Source organism: Lithobates pipiens, unplaced genomic scaffold, assembly GCF_037356315.1.
Source record: "Lithobates pipiens isolate NorthernLeopardFrog02 unplaced genomic scaffold, aLitPip1_a1.2 Scaffold_22, whole genome shotgun sequence".
Taxonomy (NCBI): Eukaryota; Metazoa; Chordata; class Amphibia; order Anura; family Ranidae; genus Lithobates; species Lithobates pipiens.
The window spans coordinates 347,051,628-347,064,954 of record NW_027507784.1 but is presented as its reverse complement, the minus strand read 5'-3'; the positions used below and the strand labels follow the sequence as shown (position 1 = coordinate 347,064,954).

At 46.0% G+C, this 13,327-nt stretch overlaps 1 protein-coding gene across 2 annotated transcripts in view; it reads right to left on the bottom strand.

Moving 5' to 3' along the window:
• LOC143925127 (protein mono-ADP-ribosyltransferase PARP14-like) overlaps nucleotides 1-13,327 on the bottom strand; it is an 87,324-nt gene that overhangs the window by 27,233 nt on the left and 46,764 nt on the right. For both annotated transcript variants that reach the window (XM_077449744.1, XM_077449745.1), the window contains exons 9-10: nucleotides 7,884-8,001; nucleotides 2,820-2,969 (exon numbers count right to left, since the gene is read on the bottom strand). In XM_077449744.1, the coding sequence (XP_077305870.1) occupies nucleotides 2,820-2,969; nucleotides 7,884-8,001 (268 nt within the window). The remainder of the gene's footprint in view (nucleotides 1-2,819; nucleotides 2,970-7,883; nucleotides 8,002-13,327) is intronic.

Genomic DNA, 13,327 nt, shown 5'->3' with positions numbered 1-13,327 from the left:
GGTTGGCCAGCTTTCTTGGGGGGGGGGGGGGGGGGGCTTGAATAAGTTTGCGAAATTGTAAAGCTGCAATATTCTAGAAATCGCAGATTTGAAACGACAACCTTCTCTTGCTATGGCTGAAAGGGTCATCCCTGTTGGCCTTCCTCTGGACAACCTGCTGCTAGAGGGTTTCATTAACTTTAGAACAGCTCATCGTCTTGCAAAGTCAGTGAAAACTGGGAAGTTATGCCGCGTACACACGAGCGGACTTTTTGACATCAAAGGAACGATTCCAGCGGACTATTCAATCGTGTGTGGGCTGCAGCGGACTTGCAAAAATCCGACAAACTTTAGAAATGGAACATGTTTCAATTTTTTCCGCCGGACCCAGTTCCTACGGGGAAATCCGCTCGTGTGTGTGCTGGTCCGACGGACAAACAGCGACGCTAGGGCAGCTATTGTCTACTGGCTATGAACTTCCTTATTCTAGTCGGGTCGTGCGTCATCACGTTCGAATCCGTCGGACTTTGGTGTGACTGTGTGTGGCCAACTCCGTTCATTCGGAAAGTCCGTCAGAACTCTGTCAGAACTCTGTCAGAACTCCGTCGAAAGTCTGACGGACCTAGTCCCTCGAAAAGTCCGGTCGTGTGTACGCGGCATTAGGCTGCCAGTACCATCAGGTTTATCAGATAATTAAAGAAAATAGAACAAGGCGCCAGATTACCACTAACAACTGTTCTTTTTCAAATCTCATTGAAATTTTATTTATTTTTATTTTTTTTATTCTGTGCTTCAAAATATATGCACCTCATGAAATGCGCTTCACAAAACTGCTCTTTTACTCCTGTTTACATAATTTCGCATAGGACTGAGCAGTGAACTTGAAATTTTAGGAAATTGGAGTTTGTTCTCTAATTTTGATCTCCAGCGTATATACTCAACGCAACCTCATCTATTATATTTTACCCCAAAATAATTGGGTACTAGCTCGCGTTTTTGTCCTAAAATCAATGTTAGTATATTTTCCAAATAGAAATGTTGTGTTTCATAAATTGCTGCCCTAATATTGTGTAACATAAAAAAAAAATGGAACTACCGCTAGGTGTCTGCTTTTGTAAAATATATTGTGTTTTTGAGGGTTTTTTTACGTAATCTTCAGGCTTAAAGCAGTTCTGCACCTAAAATAAAAATATTAAAAGCCAGCAGCTACTAATATTGCAGCTGCTGACTTTTAATAAATTGACACTTACCTGTCTCAGGGTCCAGCGATGTCGACGGCAGATGACGAGCGATCGCTCGTCTCGCTGCTGCCCCCGCCGCCATCCTCTGTCAGGGAATCGGGAAGTGAAGCATTACAGCTTCACTGCCCGGTTCCCTATTGCGCATGTGCGAGTCGCGCTGCGCGTCTCTTATGGTCCCCCGCTGTGTCTCTGGGAACTGTGTGTTTCCCAGAACACAACGGGGGGGGGGGGGGGGGGGGGGGCGGGGCGTCTGCGGCGGTCTGGCCGGAAGTGGGTGCAGTTACCTGGATTATCCAGGTAACTGCACCCCCCTCCCCCCTGAAAGGTGCCGATTGTGGCACCGGAGGGGGGGAGGGATCAGATTAGCGGAACTTCCCCTTTAGGGTGAAGAACCGCTTTAAAATCTTTCTAGCTCCCTTGTTACCTCCTCTCATGCTCGCTTTCAAGACTTCTCCATAGCCTCTCCCATCCTCTGGAACTCCCTGCCCCAGTCTGTCCGCTCAGCCCCTACCCTGTCCACCTTTAGGAGTTCCCTGAAAACTCATTTATTCAGGGAAGCCAATCCCACCCCCACCTAACTGTCCCCGAGCCCCCCCTCCCCACCCCCCATCAAATAATTCTCTGCATCTATTACCTTTTGTACCACCACCCCCTCCCTTTAGAATGTAAGCTCTACGAGCCGGGCCCTCCTGTACCTTCTGTATTGTACTGTAATTGTGTTGTCTCCCCTATACATTGTAAAGCGCTGCGTAAACTGTTGGCGATATATAAATCAATAATAATAATAATAATAATAATAATAATAATATTTTAAACGTGTGCCAAGAAATGCAAAAATTGCTCTGGTAGTAAAAGGATAAAAATCCTCTTCCTTTTTCTTTATTTTTCTTCAGATCAGACCTCATGACAGTCCTGAGGATCTCTTTCTATGTTATTTCTCAGCTTTCTAATATTTACTTTTATTTTGTAACGTTTATATTCCTTGTAAGCCCTTGTACACACGGTCGGAGATTCCGTCGGAATGTGTCCGATCGGAGCGTTTTGTCGGATATTCCGACTGTGTGTGGTCTCCATCGGACTGTTTCCATTGGGAATATCCGTCGGACCAACTTTTCCAACTTGCCGGAAATATTTTCCGCCAAAATGCTCCGATTGGACATACTCCGATCATGTGTAGAGAATTCCGATCGGACAAAGTGCCACGCATGCTCAGATCAAATTCCTACACCAAAGCTATTGGCTAGAAGCGTGAACGTAGTCCCGTCGTAACGAAATAACGTCATCACGTCGGATTTTCTGAAACAACTTCGTCTGACCGTGTGTATGCAACAGTTTCGGACATAATCCGACGGATTTGGTTGACGGAATCTCCGACCCGTGTGTACAGGGGCTAACAGTTCCTGGTGATCAGAGGTTGTGGCTTTTCTTATCACAATAAAGGACTGGAAGAGGAAGGGACAATGAAGGAGATGACAGACAAATGTACAAGGCTGGAAACCCAATTATATTAGAGATGATTATTTCTGGGGCCAGACTGGGAATAAATGGTATCGGGTGTAAAGGGATTTATCACTCCCCCCCCCCCCCATTGGTAAATACCTGATCTCGTGGTGAATGTCCGGTCAGTTGAATTGACGATGATGTCCGTGTCCTCCTTTGTTATATCTCCAGTTTTCACCTGATAAGTGAGCGATCCGATCGTCATTTCATGAGTCCCCGATGTCGGCGTGCTCGCTGTACCATAGGCGACTGCAACAGATAAGAGGAAAAGGGATTCCCACCCAGGACTATTCTATTATTTCTACAACCAATACTACCAATGAATCTCTGCTGATCCATTGATCCACTCATCTCTAGAGGTCGACCGATATGGGTTTTTCTCTGGCCGATGCCGATACCGATATTTGGAAATCGCCACGGCCGATGGCCGATATATATGATGCCGATTTGTTTGGGCCGATATGTTAGGCCAATTATTTTATTTTTTTTCCCCTTCATCTCATAAAATCTAACAGTTATACACCTTTCCCACTCAGGCGTTTTTCAGGCGCTTTAAAATAGCGCCTGTAAAGTGCCTGCAAAACGGCTCCCCTGCAGTCTGTGTGGGACCCCCGAGTGCTTTCACACTGAGGTGATGCGCTGGCAGGACGTTAAAAAAAAGTCCTGCAAGCAACATCTTTCGAGTGGTGTATACCGCTCCTCCACCACACCTGCCCATTGAAATGAATGGGCACCACTGCCGAAGCACCTGCAATGCGATTTGGCAGTGGCGCTTCACAGGCACATTTAACCCCTTCCTGGGCCGCTAGCTGGATTATAAGTGCCCCTTAAGTTTTACCGTCAACGCCTGCTCACTCCAGTGTGAAAGCAGCCTTAAGGGCCGGTTCACACAGCGGGCGATGCGAGGCGACACGGCTCGCCTCGCCTCGCTCCCGCAAGTCGCCCCCGTTCTGTACAATGGAACCGTTCTGAGAGGAGCGACTCGAGTCGCTCCGACTCAGAAAAAAGGTTCCTGTACTACTTCTGGGCGACTTCGGGGGCGACTTGCATTGACTTCTATACAGAAGTCCTCTGCAAGTCGCCGCCGAGGCCGCCGCAGGTCGCGGCGAGGCAAGTCGGAGACGCCTCGCCGCGCCTGCAGTGTGAACCGGCCCTAAGTGATACAGAAAATTTCTTACATTCATTAAACAAAACAAACATCCAAACAGTTCACTTGTATGTATAATTTAGAATGAAAAAAAAAAATTATATATATATATATATATATATATATATATATATATATATATATATATATATACACTACCGTTCAAAAGTTTGGGGTCACATTGAAATGTCCTTATTTTTGAAGGAAAAGCACTGTACTTTTCAATGAAGCTAACTTTAAACTAGTCCTAACTTTAAACAAATATACTCTATACATTGCTAATGTGGTAGATGACTATTCTAACTGCAAATGTCTAGTTTTTGGTGCAATATCTACATAGGTGTATAGAGGCCCATTTCCAGCAACTATCACTCCAGTGTTCTAATGGTACAATGTGTTTGCTCATTGGCTCAGAAGGCTAATTGATGATTAGCAAACCCTTGTGCAATCATGTTCACACATCTAAAAACAGTCTAGCTCCTTCCAGAAGCTACAAAACTGACCTTCCTGTGAGCAGATTGAGTTTCTGGAGCATCACATTTGTGGGGTCAATTAAACGCTCAAAATGGCCAGAAAAAGAGAACTTTCATCTGAAACTCGACAGTCTATTCTTGTTCTTAGAAATGAAGGCTATTCCATGCGAGAAATTGCAAAGAAATTGAAGATTTCCTACAACGGTGTGTACTACTCCCTTCAGAGGACAGCACAAACAGGCTCTAACCAGAGTAGAAAAAGAAGTGGGAGGCCGCGTTGCACAACTAAGCAAGAAGATAAGCACATTAGAGTCTCTAGTTTGAGAAACAGACGCCTCACAGGTCCCCAACTGGCATCTTCATTAAATAGTACCCGCAAAACACCAGTGTCAACATCTACAGTGAAGAGGCGGCTGCGGGATTTTGGGCTTCAGGGCAGAGTGGCAAAGAAAAAGCCATATCTGAGACTGGCCAATAAAAGAAAAAGATTAAGATGGGCAAAAGAACATAGACATTGGACAGAGGAAGACTGGAAAAAAGTGTTGTGGACGGATGAATCCAAGTTTGAGGTGTTTGGATCACAAAGAAGAACGTTTGTGAGACGCAGAACAAATGAAAAGATGCTGGAAGAATGCCTGACGCCATCTGTTAAGCATGGTGGAGGTAATGTGATGGTCTGGGGTTGCTTTGGTGCTGGTAAGGTGGGAGCTTTGTACAGGGTAAAAGGGATTCTGAATAAGGAAGGCTATCACTCCATTTTGCAACGCCATGCCATACCCAGTGGACAGCGCTTGATTGGAGCCAATTTCATCCTACAACAGGACAATGACCCTAAACACACCTCCAAATTGTGCAAGAACTATTTACAGCAGAAGCAGGCAGCTGGTATTCTATCGGTAATGGAGTGGCCAGCACAGTCACCAGATCTGAACCCCATTGAGCTGTTGTGGGAGCAGCTTGACCGTATGGTACGCCAGAAGTGCCCATCCAACCAATCCAACTTGTGGGAGCTGCTTCTAGAAGCGTGGGGTGCAATTTCTCCAGCTTACCTCAATAAATTAACAGCTAGAATGCCAAAGGTGTGCAATGCTGTAATTGCTGCAAAAGGAGGATTCTTTGACGAAAGCAAAGTTTGATGTAAAAACAATGTTATTTCAAATACAAATCATTATTTCTAACCTTGTCAATGTCTTGACTCTATTTTCTATTCATTTCACAACGTATGGTGGTGAATAAGTGTGACTTTTCATGGAAAACACAAAATTTTTGGGTGACCCCAAACTTTTGAACGGTAGTGTGTGTATGTGTGTGTGTATATATATATATATATATATATATATATATATATATATATATATATATATATATATATATATATATATATATATATATATATATATATATATATATATATATATATATTTTATTTTATTTTTTATTTTATTTATTTTTTTATATATATATATTACACAAAAACAGGTAATCAAAACTTTTGGATGAAAAAAATGGGCTAACTTTACTTTTTTTTTTTTAATCTGTGTATTTTTTCCAAAACAAATTGAGTTTGAAAGACCTCTGTGCAAATACCGTGTGACATAAAATATTGCAACAACCGCTATTTTATTCCCTAGGATCTCTGCTAAAAAAAATATATATAAGTTTTGGGGGTTCTAAGTGAATTTCTAGCAGAAAATACAGGATTTTTATTTGTAAACATCAAGTGTCAAGAAAGATTTAGTCTTTAAATGGTTAAACTGAGAACTTCTACACACTGAGTTGAGTTTATTCATTGAAGTGTAAACATTTGTATCTTTTTGATCTTTTCTTGGCTGACTGCCCAGAGAGGAGACAAGTTGCTTCACTCAAGTCTCCAGGCAACTTGCATTGACTTCTATTACTGAAGTCATTTGCAAGTCGCACTGAATATATCATCGGCCTTTTTAACAGCACAATCGGCCAATGCCAATTACTTAAAAAACGCCAAATATCGGCCGATATATCGGTCGACCTCTACTCATCTCTGTCATATCTGATTTTTGATGAAGCCAGCAGATACAGCCCAGTGATTGCACCACTTTAGAGTCCATCAGAGACAGCTCGTTCATGAGGGGTGCACGGGCACTGCACCCCCATCCATGCGCCCGGCCTCCTGATCTACATGCAGGGTGCTGGACCATGGATTCCAATGTGGGGGGGGGGGGGGGGTTAAGCACATGATTAGAGCCAGAGGCTCTAATAGGCTTCAAAAAAGGTTGGGCAGGACTGTAATAAGATTACACATATATGGAAACAACTGGAAAGTTTTGCCTCTAATCTCGAATAGTAACATTAACCTAACCCCACACAATTGTCTCTTATTTGCCCCTGTCATGGGTCTTTCCGTCCATAATATGAGATTAATACATACAATCTGTGTTGCAATTCACTGGTTCATAGTATTTCATTGGAAATCCCATTCAACTCCTCTGGAACATTTAAAAACTAGAATCAACAATATTAATCTTATGGAAAAAATATTCCATACAATACAGAATGCCATCCATTTATATAATAAAAAATGGGACCCTTGGTTTAAACACTCCATATCCTTTTTTAACCCAGCCTGAGATTGATTACCCACAAGAGACCAACTTATCTTATATATTGTATTATAGATCACAAACAAAAATTGTACTACAGCAATATATATTTACCTAATTGTATATGATTTTTCTAATGTTTCATAGGTACAACTTCTTTTTACTGCCAATATTCTGGCATAATTATACTTTTTTTTTTTGTACCTAATAAAAATAGTTTGTAAACAAAAAAAAAAAAAGGTTGGGCAGAGCACTGCGCTCCGAGCCCACCCAGTTGTGTGACAATAGCGAATGAATATTCGATGTTGCCACACTGATCCTCCTCCTGGCGAATCAGGAAGCAGGTCTTGAGACCTGTCACCCGATTGGCTGAAAGCACAGACCTAGGAGGAGACATGCAGCAGAAGCCGCCGTGATGCAGAAGAGGAGAGGACACAGGAGCCATTGCCCACCGCCCGTAGGAGCCCGCAACATGCTCGCTGCCCACCCACATCCTAGATGGGGTAGGTGCCAGGCTTGATGACCGACCGGGGGGGGGGGGATGGTGACCCGTCCACCGACCTACTTGGAGCAGGCAGGGGGTATGGCGCTGGTGGATCGGGGGAGTGGTTGTTTGCCACACACCCCCCCCCCCCCCCAAAAAAAAAAACACTGGCCACCGCTAGAGTCCTCCAATCTCCCCAATAATCTCAAGCCCTGAAGAAGATGGAGATCTTTGAGCCCTCAAAATGTGTTGGTGTTCTGTTTGGTACTATGTGAGCAAATATCAATATTAAAAGCTCTCAGGCCTTTGTTTGGATCTCTCATTGGTCTTTGTACATGTAAAGCTAAAAACGAAGGCAGCGTGCCAGAGTAGAGGAATGGGTTGTAAGGGGTCCTGCTGCTCTGAACATTGGACAGGCAGCTTCATACTGTCTCTTGCCCTGAGGGAGACATTGACTGGTCTGTGGCCATCCCCACTCACCTGAACTGCCACCGGCACTGGCATGTGAGCTCTGCGAGGTTCCTGGTGTCGACATATCGCTCTCAATGCTTACTGCAACATTTCTGTCCATCCGGCTGTTGAGTTCTTTGGAAAACTCCTGAACAGGATGCAGAAAACAACACTGAGTTCTATCATACTGACATTATACATATATACAGTGTAGAAAAGTTATTTCATACAGTCCTCACAATATGAGCCCAGAAAGAGAATAAAGATCCTGGATCTTTGTGTGGAAGCAGTGGTCTCTCTGTAGAGTTCTGACGTGTCCTCTAATGAGTCAAAGCTAGAGCTCTCCAATTAGCAGGGAGAGTGAGCTTTGCTGACTGTCTAACTCAGCAGGGAGCATGCCAGACCTCTGGAGAGAGACCACTGCTTCCCCGCAGAGCAAGACTCCTTCTCTGCAGAATGGCAGGGAACAGGCTTTCTATTCAAGCTATGGCTGCTTTCTAAAGAAAACAAAATGGTAATGCCATGTACACAGGATGGAATTTTCCGACAGAAAAATTGTTGTTTTTTTTTTTTTTTTCAGAAGGATGTTGGCTCAAACTTGTCTTGCATACACACGGTCACACAAATGTTGGCCCAAAACTCCGAACGTGGGAACGCGGTGACGTACAAGACGTACGATGAGCCGAGAAAAAGGAAGTTCAATAGCCAGTTCAATAGCCTTCTGCTTGATTCCGAGTAGGGATGAGCTCGGTGTTCGACTCGAACATCGGCCGTTCATCTGTTCGGTGAATTCAGAACTTTGTGGACCGTTCGCACCAAATTTGTGTGGCACGGCCCACAATGCACTATGCCATCGAAACGCATTGCTGGCTCATGACTGGCCAAGCATGCACTGTGACCCCGCATGCTTGGCCAATCACAGCACCGGCAGCGAGGAGAGCCATGATTGGCCACAGGCTGCCTGTGGCCAATTATAGCTCAGGAGGTTTAATACACGCCCCACACTATATAAGGCCACCAGCACGGCGGCCTTGTCTAGTGTGTTCCGGCGTGCAGGGAAAGAGCAAGATAGGCAGGGACAGTGTTATTTTCTCAGGCATTTGCAGGAGTTAAAGTGGGTGTTATGTGCCCCTAGCACAGTATACACCTGTATCTACTCTTTTTTGCTGGTGTTCTCTAATACAGGCATCTGCAGGAGTTAGTGGGTGTTGTGTGCCTCCAGCACAGTATACACCTGTATCTACCCTTTATTGCTGGTGTTGTCTAATACAGGCATCTGCCGGAGTTAAAGTGGGTGTTGTGTGCCTCCAGCACAGTATACACCTGTATCTACTCTTTTTTGCTGGTGTTCTCTAATACAGGCATCTGCAGGAGTTAGTGGGTGTTGTGTGCCTCCAGCACAGTATACACCTGTATCTACCCTTTATTGCTGGTGTTGTCTAATACAGGCATCTGCCGGAGTTAAAGTGGGTGTTGTGTGCCTCCAGCACAGTATACACCTGTATCTACTCTTTTTTGCTGGTGTTCTCTAATACAGGCATCTGCAGGAGTTAGTGGGTGTTGTGTGCCTCCAACACAGTATACGCCTGTAGCTACCCTTTATTTCTGGTGTTCTCTAATATAGGCATCTGCAGGAGTTAAAGTGGGTGTTGTGTGCCTCCAGCACAGTATACACCTGAAGATACCCCTTATTGCTGGTGTTGTATGTTGCATATCTTGCATATTAGCCTTTAAAATTAGCACTTTTGATTTTCGTTCGAGTCCCATAGACTTTAATAGGGTTCTAAAGTTCGTACGAATTTTTGGAACGTTTGAAAGTTCTGGTGCGAACCGAACCGGGGGGGGGGGTGTTCGGCTCATCCCTAATTCCAAGCATGCGTGAACTTTTGTGTGTTGGACTTGTGTACACACTATCGGACTTTCCGACAGCAAATGTTCGAAGGAGCATACACACAGTCGGACTTTCCAACAACAACAAGCTCACATCGAACATTTCCCATCGGAAATTCCGATCGCGTGTACGCGCCATAAGACTTTGCTCACCTTTTTTTGCGATTTGAACTGTCTAATTGTTTACATATGTAGACAGTTTCACTCGGGGAATGGTAATTCTGTTCAGCCAATCTTATTTACACACTTCTGCTGCATTGGCAACCTGAGCAATAAACCTGCATTATGAGCAGACTTCTCTGTGTCTATAGGCTTCTAACAGATACCCTCAAGTCCAGCTTCATGATCTGAACTACAAAGAGCAGCTTCAAGTAATTGATGTTATTGCATGCAGAAAATTTCTGACATCTTGAAAAACTTGTCTCTTCACAAACAAGCCTTTTACACGCACCGCTTCCATATCCTGGCCAAGTCAGGGCAAAAACCCTGCAGCTCAACCCAGTGGTGGCCTCTGTGTGTCAAGACACCAAGATCTGGCATTCCAATCATTCCAGGGGAGAGGAGACATTTTTCAGTGTGTCTAAGCCCTTGTACACACGGTCGGACCTTCAGATAGAGAATGTCCGATCGGACCGTGTTGTCGGATAATCCGACCGTGTCTGGGCTCCATCGGACTGTTTCCGTCGGAATATCCGACCGACAAAGTTTTAGAGCTGGGCTATAAAATTTTCCGACAACATGATCTGATCGGACTTTGTCCGATTGTTTGTAGAGAATTCCGATCGGACAAAGTGCCACACATGCTGTAATGGAAATTTGTAGGTTCTGTATATAATTGTATTCTATTTTATATGTATTGCACGATGCCCTCACTGTGCACACGGCACTAACAATGTTTTCAGTACATGTTTTGCATTCTTTCGAGTCCTGATTAGAATTAGCCTGCCTATGTAACGCCCCTTGTTACCATAAACGTACAATTGTAATATTAATGTGATACCTACGTAATCATGTGTATAAAAACCTTCACATGCGTCATAATAAAGGAGAACGGTTATTTGGAAAGATGCTGAGCGTATCTTTTGTGTCTGTTCCCTACTGCAGTAGTTATTCATTTGGAACCACTCATCAATATGAGGATAGGAGTTGCCTATCTACAAAATATCCATTTCACATGCTCAGATCAAATTCCTAGACCAAAGCTATTGGCTACTAGCCTGAAGGTAGTCCCGTCATAAAGGAAATAACGTCATCCCGTTACGAGCGATCGGATTTTCCGACAACTTTGTCCGACCGTGTGTATGCAACACCAGTTTCGGACAAAATCCGTCTGACAAAATCCAACGGATTTTGCTGTCAAAATGTCTGACCGTGTTTACATGGGGCAGGAACTGCAGGTGTCATTCCCCCCCCCCCCCCCCCATCTTAAGATCTTGGGGACAAATCTGCCAATCTATGCCCAAGCCAAGGATGACCATAGACCTCAGAGGATGACTGGATGTCTGCACTAGACACTAGGGCACCCAGACCTGTTTGTTAAGGCATATACAGCATTTTATCTCAAAGAAAAGTCATCAGACAAGGTGGTTCAGCATGTCCAATCAATCTTTCCCCTGAAAGATGGTAATTTAATGGAGAATCCTGAAGCCCACACACACAAGATATTGTCATATAGGAAATAATATTTCATCTCTGTGGGCGGCTTGAATTAAAATTGCAGTAAATGAAAACTATAAGAGCTTTGCTTTAGTTTTATTTTGATTTCTAAAACTTTTTAATCTGATGTTTTCTATCTTCTTATTACCATATGTAAAACATTTTTGTACATAAAATGATTCCCAGAGCACTATGCATTAACCAAAGAGACAGCAGTATAAGTGGATCGCCATTAGGCTTTCTGCCTCTGATTAAAACCTTGGCCAAAACCATATGGAAGGGGAGGAAGAAGTCTCTGCCCTGTAGGTGAGGGAGGGGGAGAAGTCTCTGCCCTGTAGGTGAGGGAAGGGGGAGAAGTCTCTGCCCTGTAGGTTAAGGAGAGGGAGAAGCCTCTGCCCAGTAGGTGAGGGAGGGGGAGAAGCCTCTGCCCTGTAGGTGAGGGGAGGGGGAGAAGTCTGTGCTCTGTAGGTGAGGGGAGGAGGAGAAGTCTGTGCTCTGTAGGTGAGGGGAGGGGGAGAAACCTGTGCCCTGTAGGTGAGGGGAGGGGGAGAAGCCTGTTCCCTGTAGGCGAGGGGAAGGGGAGGAGCCTGTTCCCTGTAGGTGAGGGGACAGGGAGAAGCCTGTGCCCTGTAGGTGAGGGGAGGGGGAGAAGCCTGTTCCCTGTAGGTGAGGGGAGAAGCCTGTGCCCTGTAGGTGAGGGGAGGGGGAGAAGCCTGTGCCCTGTAGGTGAGGGGAGGGGGAGAAGCCTGTGCCCTGTAGGTGAGGGGAGGGGGGGAGCCTATTCCCTGTAGGTGAGGGGAGGGGGAGAAGCCTGTGCCCTGTAGGTGAGGGGAGAAGCCTGTGCCCTGTAGGTGAGGGGAGGGGGAGAAGCATGTGCCCTGTAGGTGAGGGTAGGTGAGGGGATGGGGAGAAGCCTGTGCCCTGTAGGTGAGGGGAAGGGGAGAAGCCTGTTCCCTGTAGGTGAGGGGAGAAGGAGAAGCCTGTGCCCTGTAGGTGAGGAGAGAAGCCTATGCCTTGTAGGTGAGCGGAGGGGGAGAAGCCTGTGCCCTGTAGGTGAGGGGAGGGGGAGAAACCTGTGCCCTGTAGGTGAGGGTAGGTGAGGGGAGGGGGAGAAGCCTGTGCCCTGTAGGTGAGGGGAGGGGGAGAAACTTGTGCCCTGTAGGTGAGGGTAGGTGGGGGGAGGGGGAGAAGCCTGTGCCCTGTAGGTGAGGGGAGAAGGAGAAGCCTGTGCCCTGTAGGTGAGGAGAGAAGCCTGTGCCCTGTAGGTGAGGGGAGGGGGAGAATCCTGTGCCCTGTAGGTGAGGGGAGGGGGAGAAGCCTGTGCCCTGTAGGTGAGGGAGGGGGAGAAGCCTGTGCCCTGTAGGTGAGGGGAGGGGGAGAAGCCTGTGCCCTGTAGGTAAGGGAGGGGGAGAAGCCTGTGCCCTGTAGGTGAGGGAGGGGGAGAAGCCTGTGCCCTATAGGTGAGGGGAGGGGGAGAAGCCTGTGCCCTGTAGGTGAGGGAGGGGGAGAAGCCTGTGCCCTGTAGGTGAGGGAGGGGGAGAAACCTGTGCCCTGTAGGTGAGGGAGGGGGAGAAGCCTCTGCCCTGTAAGTGAGGGGGGGGGAGAAGCCTGTGCCCTGTAGGTGAGGGGAGGGGGATAAGCCTCTGCCCTGTAGGTTAGGGAGGGGGAGAAGCCTCTGCTCTGTAGGTGAGGGAGGGGGAGAAGCCTCTTCCCTGTAAGTGAGGGAGGGGGAGAAGCCTCTGCCATGCAGGTGAGGGAGGGGAATAAGTCTCTGCTCTGCAGGTGAGGGAGGGGTAGAAGCCTCTTTAGGTGATGTTTAAAACTTTCTATAGGTTACCAGTTTTGAGTTACAGAAGGCTAGCATTATTGCTCTCGCTCTAACCATCGCGGTGATACCTCACATGTGTGGTTTGAACAACGGTTTCATA